The sequence below is a fragment of the Chelonoidis abingdonii genome, chromosome 11 (genome assembly GCF_003597395.2).
Source record: "Chelonoidis abingdonii isolate Lonesome George chromosome 11, CheloAbing_2.0, whole genome shotgun sequence".
NCBI classification, from domain to species: domain Eukaryota; kingdom Metazoa; phylum Chordata; order Testudines; family Testudinidae; genus Chelonoidis; species Chelonoidis abingdonii.
In genome coordinates this window covers 7092473-7108460 of record NC_133779.1, presented here as the reverse complement: position 1 = coordinate 7108460, position 15988 = coordinate 7092473, and the positions used below count along the sequence as shown (strand labels likewise).

At 45.2% G+C, this 15988-nt stretch overlaps 1 protein-coding gene across 1 annotated transcript in view; it reads left to right on the top strand.

The window, feature by feature from the left end:
• The window catches only part of PPP1R37 (protein phosphatase 1 regulatory subunit 37), a 151458-nt gene that overhangs the window by 56899 nt on the left and 78571 nt on the right, over window positions 1–15988 (top strand). The window contains exons 3-4 of the mRNA XM_032798027.2: window positions 6847–6892; window positions 7975–8075. Of these exons, the coding sequence (XP_032653918.1) occupies window positions 6847–6892; window positions 7975–8075 (147 nt within the window). The remainder of the gene's footprint in view (window positions 1–6846; window positions 6893–7974; window positions 8076–15988) is intronic.

The window sequence follows — 15988 nt, the reverse complement described above, 5'->3', positions numbered from 1 at the left end:
CTTAGACTGCCAATGAAGAAGCCCACTCCACTCCTCAATACGTCCAGCAGAAAAGAGTCTAAAATTGCCAGCATAACTCAATATCTCTCCTTCACACCTTAACCACCAGCTTAATGATTCACACCTATCAGGGCTCCCATCCAACCCTTCCTAAAGACTCACTGCTTCCATGGGGCCTGCAAACACTAAACCATATCAGTCAAACATCTTCTTCACCCCAATACAGTATTAAGAGATGCTAAATTCTAGCACTTTCATCTGGGTCTTCTAATGTGATTGCTAGGCAGTAAGATTCTCAAGGCAGTCACTGCTTTGCTATCTGTGGTTTGCGTGTGGCCAAGCTTGTCTGATCATCACACACTACAAAATATTATTTGATACAAATATTGCTTTAAGGGCTTGTCTACACAAGGGAAGGGGTGAGATTGAGTGGGGGCATTAATCAGAAGCTCTTCAGGTTAATCTGCTTTGCAAACACTTGCATGCACATGACAATTCATTGTTGTTCACTGACTTTGCATTTGTTGAAAACTCTGAAGTCCCCTTTCAAAATGAACTAACTTCGCTGCAAAGCAAATTAAGTTATGTCTACACTATGCAGCTTTTAGCGACATGGCTGTGTCGCTACAGCCATGCCGCTAAAAAGCATGCAGTGTAGCCACTGTCTGTCAGCAGGAGAGCGCTCCCACCGACAAAGTGCTGTTGACACCAGCCCTTGTCATCGACAAAACTTTGTCTTTCAGGGCGCGTGCGTGTGTGTGTGTTTTTTTGTTTTTAACCCTTCTGAATTCAAAAAATTTGTCTTTCATTTGCCAGTATAGACAAAGCCTTAGTCTGATCTATTGTTTGAGTACACCCAGTGCCACTGCAAACATCTTTCACAGTCTTTTAGTGGCTATCCCACTGTGACGAGGGGAGCCGGGGCTCAACCCTCCCTGTGGAGGAGGGGAGCCACACCGGCCTCGTCCTGTCCTCGCTGGGTCCTGTCCCTCGGGTCCACGGTCTACTGTCCGGGCGTTCGGTCCCTGTGGAGCGGACTGGGACACAGCACAGTCAGTAGTGGCCCCGCCCTTGGGTCGGCGGGGCACCAACACAGTACAATCGGCTCCGGCCCTTTGGGGCAGAGGAAGATAACGGAGTAACGGGGGGCAGCCACCCCTTGGCGGGCTGCACAACACAGTACACAGCGTCCGCCTTTGGGGAGCAGACCGGTAACAGAGTCAATGGCCGCCTTGTTGCGGCGGAGCACCAAACACACTAAACACTGCTCCTGCCCTTTGGGGGCAGGGAGAGCAACAACAGTCGGGGAGGGCTTGCCCTTTGGGCAGGCGAGCAGAACAACATACGTGGTAGCTTGGGGTGAAGGGGATAATGCACCCTTCACGGGTCAGGGGAACGCAGGCACCACGCCTTTGCGTCCTAGCCGGGGCCCTAGTAGGCAGCTGTCGCACTAGTGGCTCATTGAGGATCCGGTCCAAAACACACTGACAGTGATCGGCGTCACGATCCGACACCACTGACAGCGCGATAGTGGGAGTCCTGACGAGAACACGGGTTCATCGTGTGGGCCTCTGCGGCGGACTGTAGCACCCCCCGGTGCTTATCTTTCATCCCTCGCTTCCTCCTGGTCCGCCGGTCGGTCTCCCGTCATGGGCTCCTCCCAGTCCGGCTAGGTAGATCGGGTGCACTCTGGTAGCTGGGCCATGTCCTGTCCGAAAGTTCCTCCAGCCTGTTGGTGGGGAGCTTGTATTTCCCAAGCTAGGTCGGGTTGCGCGGTCTTCCGCAAGCTATCCTGTCCCGGCAGCCTCCAGCGACGAGGGTCGGCCGGCACGTCTGCTCTGGCCGGCAGCTGGGCTCCAACTGAAGGCCGGCGCCCGGCTTTTATACTTCCGGGTCGCCGCCTGACCCTTTGAGGGGCGGGGCTTCTGCCCGGAAGTTCCGCCCTGGGGGAAGATGGACGGGGCTCCCTGTGGAGGAGGGGAGCCACACCGCCTCGCTACACCCACACTGCTTTGTAGTCGACTGTTGACCTGTCTGTTTACCTGTGTGTCCACTCCTGCCCTGGGATCAATTGGACTGGATGTCCCCTTCCTCATTTATAATCTGGCTGTTCATTCAGTCCTGGATTCCAGTTTATCATGATTGGTGTGTTTAATGCTCCAGAAGCCCTACAGCATGCCTCAAGCAGACCTTGTATCCATGCTGAGACTGTGGATCTCAATGCCATCTGGGCAGAAGTGTTGGTGCAGGTAGCTCTTGTTGCCAGCCACCTGGAAAAAGATCTGTTTGTGGGCATTGCAAGGCATGTGCTGGTGAGGGGCTATGACCAGAATGCCAAACAAGACTGAATAAAGAGCAAACAGCTGAGGAACACCCATGTGAAAATGAGGAATAACAGGAAGAAATGTAGCAGAGAACATTCCCCTTCCCCTCTCCCGCCACCCCGGGTGACCAGGAAGACTCATCCGAGCATGAGTAAGAGGAGGCCAGTGAAGAGAGATCTGAGACAGCCAGGATCTGTTCAGAGCTCAGGCATCTGATGCCAGCCATGTAGAAGGTGAGCCGACCAACCTTGATTCCCAGGCAGCAACTGAGGAGGTTGATCCTGTGGAGGGAACCTTCACATATGCAAGTATTTTTATTTATTTCTTTATTTTTTAAATAACTTACTATTTAAGTTTTAATTTACTATTATGCTGTATGATAGTACTAGCTTCTGTTCCAAGTGCCCCATGGGCAAGTGCAAGATCCATCCCTCCCTCCATTGGCCCACACTGTCCTTTTCTGCCTCTCCCATATACTTTTCCAAAATTGCCCAGCTGGAGTAGTCTCCATCAGCCACTGTCATATGCTAAAACCCTGGTTACCGACTGTTTTCAGGCCCGTGCTGTGGAAGGCACATGCCTGTGTACCTATTGACTGATTTTCCTTTCCTTGGCATGCTGCCTGGTGAATGTGCCTTTCCCCCTGCCCACAAACCCCATTCGCTGTCTTCAAATCAGTTGCTGGCTGCATTGTGCGGCCTCAGCCTCTCTGCTGTCCCCTCCCATGCCAGAGTCGAATAAGGAAAACGTTCTTTCTTTTCTGTGGAATGCAGAAGTTTATTACGACAGTGGTTACAGAAAGGGAAGTTTAGTTAGTGTTTTCAATGTACAGGGGGTAGACATGGACTTTGCATACCCATAAAGCTACAAAAGAGCACAGCTGCCTGTAATATGCATTTACAGGGCCATTCTGACAGACTGGTAACAGTGAATGTTTCAGGCAGTCATTGCAGAACCCTGTCTGTTTTTCTTTGCACTTTTAACATGTCTTCAGGGGAGATAAAGAAAATTCTAAGACTGAGAAATTGCTCCATTTTCGCTCATAGATGAAGGAATAGCTACATGGCTATCCCCACCAGTACTGCTCATGACTCCTGCAGCACATTGTGGGGACTATCTTGTTGAATAACTTCGCAGCGTATCTTGCTGTTCTGCCTTTTGCCCTTTTTTATAAGGCCATTCTCTGCCTCCTAACCACCTGCCTCATTGTACTGTGATCCAGAGTCAGGACAGCCTCAAGAGTATTACTGTCCAGCTGATCCCAAGATTCACCCTGCTAACCCCTCTGACACCATGTAAAACACCTCCAAGGCACATCCTGAAGTGCTTAATTCCCATCACCCCCGTGCTCCAAGGCACCATGGTAAAGCCACACAGCATATAGTGCACAGCCAAAAGTCCAAAACCACGCACCATTTACCATCTCCAAGGTTCCTCAAGACTGTAAAGAATCTAAAGGCGGTAAAGCCAGGAATGAATGTTAAAAACACCACAGCCTCTCTAGAATATGAATAAACATTTATCATTTTTTTTTTTTTTTAATACCCCCACAGCTATGGTACCTGTACTGGCCAGACCCTCAAGGAGAGGGCCCTTAGCAGCAACAGAACAGCAAGGAAACCTGACTGGGAGAAAACAGGAAATTTGTGATGAAAAATTCATAGACATAATGCAGAGTCCCCCCCCCCCCCACAAAAAATGCAGAATACGGAGAGGTAGAGACAGTATCTGAGAATTGAGGGAATACGACAAGGAGCTTTCCAGGGAGGTCACTGCAGTGGCTAAGGACAGCGTGGCAGTTGCCAGGAAAAGCTTTGCCATGGTCAAAGATAATATGGAAGAAGATGCAGAGGCAACTCCTGGGGACAATACAAAGCCAAAATGCCCTGTTGCAGCCCATGTTACTGTTAGGCAATGCAGTACTGCAAACTAGCACCCAGCCATGTTTTACAGCTGTTGGACAATACAGGCTACTGGGAGCAACTCCTCCTCTTGGCTGTACCCTCGCAACAGCGCACCCAGAGGCCATTCCGCTCCCAGACTCCAGCTCAGGACACCGAGAGCAGTGGCACTTAAGACCCCAGCTCTTCTGAGCTCTCTTTCTTGCCCATAGTAACTTTGAGCCTAGGCACTCCGCACCAGAAATCCCATGAACCAGAAGAAGCATAACCAAGACATACCTTCGCCTGTAATCTTCAGCCACCTGGCTTTATGCTCTGCGCTGAACTGTTGTACTTTACTGTTTTGGTTTCCACTGCTGGTTTAATGAAACAGTTCTTGGTAGTTAGCTAGTTTGTTTCATAATTAAAAGCATTTTTAAAATTTTTGTCTTAGCTGAAGATTCATTTCTGTTTGTTACATAATAGATTATTTAATGAAAACCTTTATAATTTCATTCACAAGCCGTTAACGTTCATTTTGCACAGAAAATAACTGTTTATGTTAATTCTTAAGCTTTTACAAATACATCTAGGCAAAGACACAAGGTACAGCAGGGATTGCTACAATGTTGCACTCCCACTGCCCATAAACAACACTGAACTTCACAGAAATGTCTCCCCTTGCCTCAATCCATGCATAGGTTAATAGCAGAATTCACAGCTGCACAATTTCAGGCCTGAGACTCCAAATAAGAGTGATAGGCATCCTGGACGCTGTTGCCCTGGCTGTTTGCGTTCTGTATTGAATGCCTAGGTGGCTACGCAAACCAGTGAGCCAGTCTCTACACATCAGCCATCCACCTATTGCCAAGTCTTTCTCCCTAATTCTCAATACTGTGCAAAATATAACTTGCAGCAGTAATCTTTGGGATGTTTTTTTCTCTTGCTTCCAAAGTATTTCACAAACAGTGCAATCATCCTGTGATGGGTTAGATCACAGAACCCCCCTTTTGAGCTGCCACCTGATGTGCCAAGACTACTACTGCTCCTGCTTTCCCTGCCAGCTCAGGACCCCAGCACCCTGTCTTGCTGAGCCAGACACTCCCACTGCTCCAGCAAAGACCCAGGGTCTGAATTACTTGCCCCAAAGCTGCAGGTTTACCTGAAAGCAGCTAACAGAAGTGTTCCTGTCTTTAACACTCAGATGTCCAACTCCCAGTGGGGTCTAAGTGCAAATAAATCAATTTTACCCTGTATAAAGCTTATGCAGGGTAAACTTATAAATGGTTCGTCCTCTATAACACTGATAGAGAGAGATGCACAGTTGTTTGCTCCCCTCGGTATTCATACATACTCTAGTTAATTAATCAGTAAAAAGTGATTTTATTAAATACAGAGAGTAGGATTTAAGTGGTTCCAAATAGTAACAGACTTAACAAAGTAAGTTATCAAGCAAAATAAAATAAAATGCGCAGATCTATGTCTAATCAAACTGGATACAGATAGTCTCATCCTCAGAGATGCTTCAGTAAGTTCCAACACAGACTGGACACCTTCCAGGCCTAGGCACAATTCTTTACCCTGGTACAGCTCTTGTTCCAGCTCAGGTGGTAGCTAGGGGATTCTTCATGATGGCTCCTCTCTCTGTGTGCTCTTCCATCCCTTTATACATCTTTGCATAAGGCGGGACTCCTTTGTCCCTCTCTGGGTTCCCACACCCCCTTTCTCAGTGGAAAGACATCAGGTTAAAGATGGATTCCATTTCAGGTGACATGATCACATGTCACTGCAAGACTTCATTGCCTTTTCCCATGAATCTGTGCTGGGTTCCTGAACCTAGAAACAGCACTGCATGCTATATAGGAGCTCCAGGAACTGGTCCTCTATCAGTTGCTGTCAGTTCCTCTTCGTCCTCATCCGTGTCCCAGTTCCACTGCTGCTGAAGATCCTCCTGCGGTAGAGCTGCTGCCGCCGCCCCGTCATCTGGTCAGTGGTGCAGCAAGCAAAGGCGTAAGCCGAATTCATCTGACTCTGAATGCTGAAATACAGTCCAAGTAGCTATTCGTGGTTGCTGGCATAGTGATACAGAACTCTGTTGGGTCCACGCTCGCTTACAGCAATTTGGAAATGGCGTTAGTTTGCCCATAAAAGAAGGATGGGATGGATACGGATGAATCATGAGACTTTTAAAAAACTTGAACCAGCCATCCTGCTATGTATCCCACAGTGCACAGCAAGAAAATCCCAGAATGCATACAGCTCAGCAACAAAGCAAAGGAGCATCAGTTATGCTTCGAGAATGCCATGCTCTCAGTTTGCAGCAAACTGCTGCTGTGTGTACGCACGATGTGCCTTGACTGAGGGCACACTGTCCTTCGTGCATGCTGTTCCTACAGCTAGCATAATGTATGTTACCTGACGCGCAGAAAAAAGCTGCAGATTAAATCCCCTCATGTAGACAAGCCCTAAGAAACACCGTGGGTATGTACCGGATGTTAGTGAAGTCACAGAAGGGTGCAGGGAGTAATGTCCTCCCCTCGTATGTGTGGGGGAGTGTTGCCATACCTTCCACTTCTGTGTTATCCTAGAGGAGGGATTTGTCTTCTCCTGAGTATATTAATGTGCTACTATTTCTCTTACAGGAATTTAAAGATCTGTCTCCCAGGATAGATTGCTTGGATCTAAAAGGTAAGCCTCTCTCTCATAACCCTAATGACGTAGCTTTTTAAAGGAAATTCTTTGAGCAGAAACTGTTGTATTCCGTTTGTACAGCTCCTACCTCAATGGTGTCCTGATCCCGAATGGGGCATTTGCTGTGCTAATGCAGTACAAATAATGCTAATACTGAGGAAACGGCAATAGTTAATTTTGTAAGTGGTTAGGAGCTCAAAATTGCCAATTGGCCTGTCCAGCATACACAGCCTTCTTTGCTGCCACGTCCTCTTTCCAGTCAGTATTGGAGTTAAAAATCAAGCTCTTGTGTCAGAAAATTATTCCTGCTTTTTTAATAACATTTGTCTAAGCTGACTGAAGGCATTTGAGATGACGTAAGCTGTTAGCTTTCAGCCATTCAGGTTGTAGCAGGAATCTCTAATGCATGGTACAGATATTTCTAAATAATTCAGAATACTACAAGTGAAATCTCTGAAAGTAGAAAATATGTTAGGAACATTTGGACAATATGATTACAAAACAGTCAAATGACAAGGCCAAGACTGGAGGCACGTTAATCATGTATGTATTTTAGGGGCTGGTTCATTGTCTCAATTTATCTCAGCATATTGTTCAGGTGAGGAATTCAAACGTTGAAAATATTTATTAAAATCCTGGGCATTGGAGGTCTAGGTTGAATCCCCTAGCATCTTGGGCAGTCTTAGTTTTACATGGCTTGCTGAGTTAGGCCTGGATCTTGTGGAAGAAGCAGATGCTGATTCTGAATTCATAGTATCATAAAGATTAGCAATGGAAAAGCTCCTAATGGGTTATCTAGTCCATCTGCTTGGAAACCAGCCCAAGATGATTTTTTTTGTGTGGGGGTTTTAAATATTTAACTTTGCAAATAATAAATCTTGTCTGCAAGAGCAGGAAGTAGCTTACCCCAACTGAAGGAAAAACAAGATCCATCTCTCCTTGCATTGCCTTGTTTTCTGTCCCAATGCCTAGGGTCCTAGAATTCACAGAAATGTATTTCTCTTAATACTGTGCATATTTATGTACCAGCAAAACACTTAACGCTGGGTCTTCTGAATTCACTCTGTTTTTCCCCCCAGGAGAAAAACTAGACTATAAGGCTTGTGAGGCACTGGAAGAGATTTTCAAAAGGGTCCAGTTCAAAATAGTTGATTTGGAGCAAACGAACCTGGATGAAGATGTAAGTTTCATTTAATGTTATGTAATTTACCATGTTGTGTTTTGTTTCAAGATTAACAAAAATCCTCTAATTTTCTCTGCCTCGTATGGTTTTGAGTTCTGTTCTGAGCTTTCTCTTCATGCACTCAGGTTAGTGAGCAGTTAAAGGGATGTGCTCCAAATCTGACCTATGCTTGCCATTGCTATTACCCTCTCCATTCATAAGTACACTTCATTTTAAGTCTTCGTTTGCATTTTGAACCCTCGATCTCCAGATTCCAAATTGCCATAAGTCAAATGGACCTGGAAGTCTCTTAAATAAACGTGTTTAAAAATCCATCTGAGGATTAACCTTTCGAATGTTTTATGTAATGTGAACTGGAATGCTTTTTCCCTGCCAGACCTGAGTTCAGGCTTTATATTCTGAACTTCCTGTGCTACACTAACCTGCACAGTGTATTCTTTATGTTGTGTAGGCGTGTTGTAGCAATGCCATTGGGTCTAAAGTAACCCCAAAGGTCCCAACGAGTAAGTGAAAAAGGAACTGATATTTTAAACAGTTTTGGTGCAATGAACCCAGTGTGCTACAGTAACAGCTTGGTATCTAAAACCTGTGTTTATTTTAAGTAACTATTTCACCACTAGCCCATTTCCTTAACTCTGTTAAGTAAAAAAGAATGAAAATTGTAAGCCCCAGGTGCCTGTTTGTTATCCATCTGCTTCTGGGTCCCCTGCTATCCCCGAGTGCTCTCTCTGTAGTGACCTTTTCTTGTTCGAGTGCTTACTCATATCAGTTCCAATTAGGGTGTGCGTGCACTGCATGTACGATCGTCGGAAGATTTTTACCCTAGCAACACTCGGTGGGTTGGCTCGGTCGCCCCCTGGAGTGGCGCTGTTATAGCGCCGGATATATACCCCTGCTGACCCAACGGCCCTACAGTTCCTTCTTACTGCCTGTGACGGTTGTTGGAACTGTGGAGCGCGGCTTAGCTGATCTCCACTTCCCTAGATTTCCTTGTAGTTTCTCTGATTCTGATCGCTCCAGCATGGCCGAGACAACACTGGTACACAACGTTGTTCGATTCCAATTCCCCTACCCCTCTGCCTGGATCTCATTACTAAAGACCACGGCAGACTTCGCCACTCAGGCCTGCAATCCCTTCACCTCACAGCATGGATGCTGTGTGGTTAAGCCAGTCCAAGTGACGTTGCTCTGCCTTGGTCCAGCAGGTGCTCCTGGGTAGTAGGAAGCCTTCCACTAGGTTGACATACCTGGCCAAGTGGAAGTGTTTCTCCTGTTGGTGTGCTCAGCATAATACTGTCCCTACTCAGGCACCAGTTCCTACTGTCCTGGAATATCTCTGATCCCTGAAACCACATGACCTAGCAATCTCGTCCATAAAGGTTCACTTGACAGCCATCTCCGCCTTCCATCCAGGGGAGAACGGGCACTCTGTCTTTTCGGACCCTGTGGTTTCCAGGTTCCTCAAGGGCCTGGAGCGCTTGTTCCCGCAGGTTCGACACCCATCCACGACGTGGGACCTCAGTCTGGTTCTATCCAGGCTCATGGGTGCCCCCTTCGAGCTGCTAGCCACCTGCTCGCTGCTGTACCTCTCCTGAAAGACAGCCTTCCTTGTCGCCATTACATTGGCAAGGCAAGTGTCCAAGCTTTGGGCCCTCACAGAGGACCCTCCTTCCCTAAGGGACCTTCCTCCCTAAGGTGGTGTCTGCCTTCCACGTCAACCAGGACATCTTCCTCCTGGTCTTTTTCCCGAAACTGCATTCCTCACATTGGGAACAACAGTTGCATTCCCTGGACGTTCGTAGGGCCCTCGCCTTTTACATCGAAAGAACAAAGCCCTTTCAAAAGACTCCCCAACTCTTCGTAGTGGTGGCAGACTGGATGAAGGGCCTTCCGGTCTCCTCGCAACGAATTTCATCTTGGGTGACGTCTTGCATCTGTGCCTATTATGACTTGGCTCACGTTCCAAACTAGCCACCTCACCGCCCATTCTACTCGAGCTCAAGCTTCATCTGCCATCTTCCTGGCCCACGTACCCATCCAGGAGATATGTTAGGCAGCTACTTGGTCATCTGTGCACACCTTCACGTCACACTACGCATTGGTACAACAGTCCAGAGATGACGCGGCATTTGGTTCAGCAATGTTGCATTCTGCGACATCTCACTCCGACCCCATCACCTAGGTAAGGCTTGGGAGTCACCTAATTGGAATCAATATGAGCAAGCACTCGAAGAAGAAAAGACAGTTACTCACCTTTGTAACTGTTGTTCTTCGAGATGTGTTGCTCATATCCATTCCAAACTTGCCCTCCTTCCTCTCTGTCGGAGTAGCCGGCAAGAAGGAACTGAAGGGCCGTTGGGTCGGCAGGGGTATATATCCGGCGCCATAACAGCGCCACTCCAGCGGGCGACCCAACTGACCCACCGAGTGTTGCTAGGGTAAAAATCTTCTGACGATCGTGCACGTGGCGCGTGCACACCCTAATTGGAATGGATATGAGCAACACATCTCGCAGAACAACAGTTACAAAGGTGAGTAACTGTCTTTTCTTCCTCCTCTGTGTAGCTGGTTCCCCAATGTCCTGTCTCACATCAGGTGAGAGACAGATGAAATCTCCACCATCTCTAGCTCATTACCTTCAGAGGTGGAACTACTTATCTTCCTTCTCTACCTCAATCCTTCTTTTTTCTGTTGCCATTCGCGTACAATCTCCCAAATTCTCCCCTCCCCCTTTGCTAAACTATTGTCAATGCCATGGTCATTTCTTCCTGATAGCTGCAATCTTCCCTCTGACCATAGCTCTCTGCTGCCCATTTTCCCCCTCTAGTGGTGGAGTTTTGGATAGACTGAAGTCCTGTTCTGCTGCTGTTCTAGGCATATCACTGGCTTCATCTTCCTTCTTGTTCCCTTCACTTCTGTCTGTATTTCTGCTTTTATTTCCTCCTGTTCCCACACTGGTGGGTAATCCCTGCATGCCCATCTGACCCTGATTTCTGATCCCATGACTTGTTTTTAGGGCTGTCAAACAGTTAAAAAAAAAAAAAAAAAAAAAAAGGTATTTGCGATTAAAAAATAATAGAATACTATTTATGTAAATATTTTTGGATGTCTTCTACAATTTCGAATATATTGATTTCAGTTACAACACAGAATACAAAGTGTACAGTGCTCATTTTATGTTTATTTTTGATTAAAAATATTTGCACTGTAAAAAACAAAAGAAATAGTATATTTCAATTCACCTAATACAAGTACTGTAGTGCGGTCTCTTTATCATGAAAGTTGAACTTACGATGTAGAATTATGTACAAAACCCCCCTGCGTTTAAAAATAAAACAATGTAAAACTTTAGCGCCTACAAGTCCACTCGGTTCTACTTCAGCCAATCAAGTCTGATTACATTTGCAGGAGAGAGTGCTGCCCGCTTCTTGTTTACAATGGCACCTGAAAGTGAGAACAGGCATTTGCATTGCACTGTTGTAACCGGTGTCGCAAGATAGTTATGTGCCAGATGCACTAAAGATTCATATGTCATTTCATGCATCAACCACCATCCCAGAGGACATGAGTCCATGCTGATGATGGGTTCTGCTTGATAACGATCCAAAGCAGATTGGACTGATGCATGTTCATTTTCATCATGTGAATCAGATGCCACCAGCAGAAGGTTGATTGTCTTTTTTGGTGGTTTGGGTTCTGTAGTTTTTGCATCACAGTGTTGCTCTTTTAAGACTTCTGAAAGCATGCTCCACACCTTGTCCTTCTCAGATTTTGGAAGGCACTTCAGATTCTTAAACCTTGGGTCAAGTGCTGTAGCTATTTTTTGAAATCTCACATTGATACCTTCTTTGCATTTTGTCAGATCTGCAGTGCTAATGTTTGTAAATCAAACGTGCTGGGTCATCATCCGAGACTGCTGTAACATGAAATATATGGCAGAATGCGGGTAAAACAGAACAGGAGACATACATTTCTCCCCCAAGGAGTTCAGTCACAAATTTAATTAATGGAGTATTTTTTTATTTTTTTTTAAAACGATCATCATCAGCTTGGAAGCATGTCCTCTGGAATGGTGGCTGAAGCATGAGGCATACGAATGTTTAGCATGTCTGGCAAGTAAATACCTTGCAATGCCTGCCACAAAAGTGCCATGCGAATGCCTGTTCTCACTTTAAGGTGACATTATAAATAAGAAGCTGGCAGCAGTATCTCCTGTAAATACAAACAAACTTGTTTTCTTAGCGATTGGCTGAACAAGAAGTAGGACTGAGTGGACTTTCAGACTCTAAAGTTTTACGTTGTTTTGGTTTTGAGTGCAGTTACGTAACAAAAAAAAATCTACATTTGTAAGTTACACTTTCACAATAGAGATTGCGCAACAGTACTTGTATGAGTGAATTAAAAATACTATTTCTTTATCAATTTAACAGTGCAAATATTTGTAATAAAAACTAATATAAAGTGAGTACTGTATACTTTGTATTCTGTTGTAAATAGAAATAAATATATTTGAAAATACAGAAAAAACATCCAAAATATTTAATACATTTCAATTGATATTCTGTTGTTTAACAGTGCAATTAATCACGATTAATTATTTTAGTCTCAGTTAATTTTTTGGAGTTGATCACATGAGTTAACTGCAATTAATCGACAGCCCTACTTGTTTTGGTTTGTTTTCTTTCTGCTAGATTGGAAGCTCTTGAGGGCAGAGTCTACACTAGATGTTGTACAGTTCCTTGAACATTAGGCGCTGTTCGGAAATGCTTAGCAATAATAATACTCAGGACTTCCTAGTCACGTTTGACAAGAGGTGAGGTAAAAAGTAGGATGTTCAGCAGTAAAGAACTGTGAAGGTGTAGCCTGCAATTCATTACCCCCAAAGAAATCTGTCATCCATTTAAGGGAATCATTAAAAAACATTGCATGGCTTCAAAGCTATTGTGGATACCTTTGGCGAAAAGGTAATTGTGGATGTCCTTGCTGTGCACATATGGCTTTTCTTGTAAATCAGGTTTTCGTTCCTGCCAGTTATGTTGCAGCCAGAACAGCTGTAGAAAAGAGCACTGTTGCCCATCCTCAGCAACATTTGCATAATTAAGGGAGGGGCTGGTATTTTGAGATTCTCAGATTTAAGACTATTATAGTACTTTTCATACTTGGGGCACTTTTTTGTGTGTGTGTGTGTAATCTCCAAGAGAAGGAGTCAGACTTCTCTTAAAATTATGTGGTATTTTCATAGATAGTAAGGCCAGAGGGGACCACTGATGACTTGTATAACACAAGTCACAGAACTTCCCTGAATTAATTCTTGTTTGAACTGAAGCAGATCTCTTACAACATATATCCAATTTTTACTTAAAAATTTCCAGTGATGGAGAATACACCACAATTCTTGGTAAACTGGTCAGTGGATTGGCATCCTCACAGTTAAAAACTTGTGCCTGATTTCCAGCCTGAATTTGTCTAGCTTTAACTTCCAGGCACTGGATCTTGTTATGTGTTTGTTTTCTATATTTAAGATCCCATTATCAAATTTTTGTTACCTTTGTAGGTTCTTGTAAACTTTGATCAAGATGCTTTTCTGCAGGAGTTCTCTTTCTATTTGGTTGTCTGTTTCAGGCAGCTGTCACAAGAATACAAAAGGAGGGTCATGAACAATGTTTATTAGCTTATTAAGTAGCCATTGCTGCATCTGCTACTGCATTGAGTTTTCTAGAAATCCCACTAGACTCCAGTCCTTTCCAGCTGTGATTATTTACTGGATGTTTTAAAAAATATATAACTTTGGCTAAATATCATGAAACTATTTCCTGACAGTCAGAACTGGTAGCAGCCTTGTTGCGTGTGATATTTAAAACTAGACTGGATAAAGAGAAGAAATCCCATAGGGAATAATCCTACCCTAATTCTGGGCATGGACTAGATGGGACCAATAGTTGGCTGACCCTCAGTTTAGGCAATCTTACTGTTCTGGCAGGAGTTCAGCTCACTCCCAGGGTCTTTTCAGAGTCCAATTTACAATCCCCTTGCCTCTAGCTTCTGGCAGTGCTTCCCAGGACCCACTGCAGGTCTCTGTCTGGAAGCAGCCTTCCAGAGCCTTTGCTCATATTGAGCTTGTTGTGTCAATCTCCCCCAAACAGGGGAAGTTGAAAGAAAAGGTTAACGTGTCCGGAGTCCCAGGGGAGGCAACTGAGATTACTCAGTTGGAGTGAACTGCAAAGAATGGGGCAGACAATCCCCAAAGCTGGTGGATATTCCAATACAGTAACTCCTCTCTTAACACTGTAGTTATGTTCCTGAAAAATGTTACTTTAAGTGAAACAATGTTAAGCGAATCCAATTTCCCCATAAGAATTAATATAAATAGTGGGGGCTTAGTTTCCAGGGAATTTTTTTCACCAGACAAAAGACATTATACATATATCACAGTATACATTTTAAACAAACAGTTTAATACTGTACACAGCAGTGATGATTGTGAAGCTTGGTTGAGGTGTTGGAGTCAGAAGATGATTTCTCAGGGAATGTCATGCTGCTAAATGATGAACTAGCACTCGGCTGAGCCCTCAAGGGTTAACACGTTGTTAATGTAGCCTCACACCATACAAGGAAGGCAGCATGAATGGAGGGAGGAGACACACAATAGACTCATGGCAGTGGCTGCACACGTTTCCTGTGGAAAGTGAATGTGACGATGAACCCACACTATCCCACTGGAGCGCACCACTTCCTCCACTTTGCAAAGTGGTGTGTGTGTGTGTGTGTGAGAGAGAGAGAGAGAGAGAGACACGCATGTTGCCCCTTTAACTATGCTGACCCCACTCTAGGTACACTGCCTCTTTAAGTAGTTCAGTAAGTTGAGACAGTAGCTGCTGCCAGCAAGCTCCCTCTGTCTGAGCCCTCTCTCCTGTCATGTCCCTCCCTGCTCTGTGGCGATGGGGTACAGGAGTAGGGAGAGGGGGACACCCTGATATTAGCGTCCCTCTTTCCGACCCCCACTCCCTGAGCAGCAAGCAGGAGGCTTCCAGGAGCAGCACACGGCAGTGGGAGGAGGGACACCTGAACTGCCCAGCAATTGATAGCCTGCTGGGTGGCTGCTGCACAGGGAACTTGGGGAGCTGATGGGGGGCTGCTGGCCTACTCTGGTTCCAAGTCCCCCACCTGCTAGCTTCAATGGGTTTCTCTTCCTGTAAGCAGGGGACAAAGCAGGCGGCTGCCAAACAAGGTTATAAGGGAACATTGCACAACTTTAAACGAGCAAGTTCTCTACTAGATCAGCAACGAAACAATGTTAACCAGGAAGATGTTAAGTGAGGAGTTACTGTACTTAGATTTACAAAGCCAGCACAAAACAGCTTCTGTAATACCTCACTGGTTAGTCAGAAGCCAACAACACAGTTCCCTTAAAGTAACCCAGCCTCAGGCCTCCACCTAGACACCCAAGTCAAATATGATGAGGATTACTGAAAATCTTCTTCGTATAAAAAAGTTCTACCCATCCCAAAGAATTGGACGCATTACCCCCCTGGTTAATGAATATTCCAGATCTTACCCGAATACATGCTTACAGCCAATTCTTATTAACTAAAATAAAATTTATTAAAAAAGGAGAGAGAGAACTAATTAAAAGATCAGTATAATTGCAGACATGAGTTCAGTTCTTGAGGTTCAGATTCATAGCAGAGATGCTGTGCTTTGAAGTTGCAAAGAGTTCTTTCAGAAATAGTTCATAGATTATAGTCCGTGTTTATATTCAGGGTGGTCCAGTCAGAACTGGGATCTCAGTCCTTATGGTTTAGGAATGAAGCCCTGCATGAAACCTCAAGCAGATCCGAGATGACAGGATCAGGACCCAGGGGTCTTTTATAGCAGCCACTTGACTACACAATCCTGGGTGAACAATATTT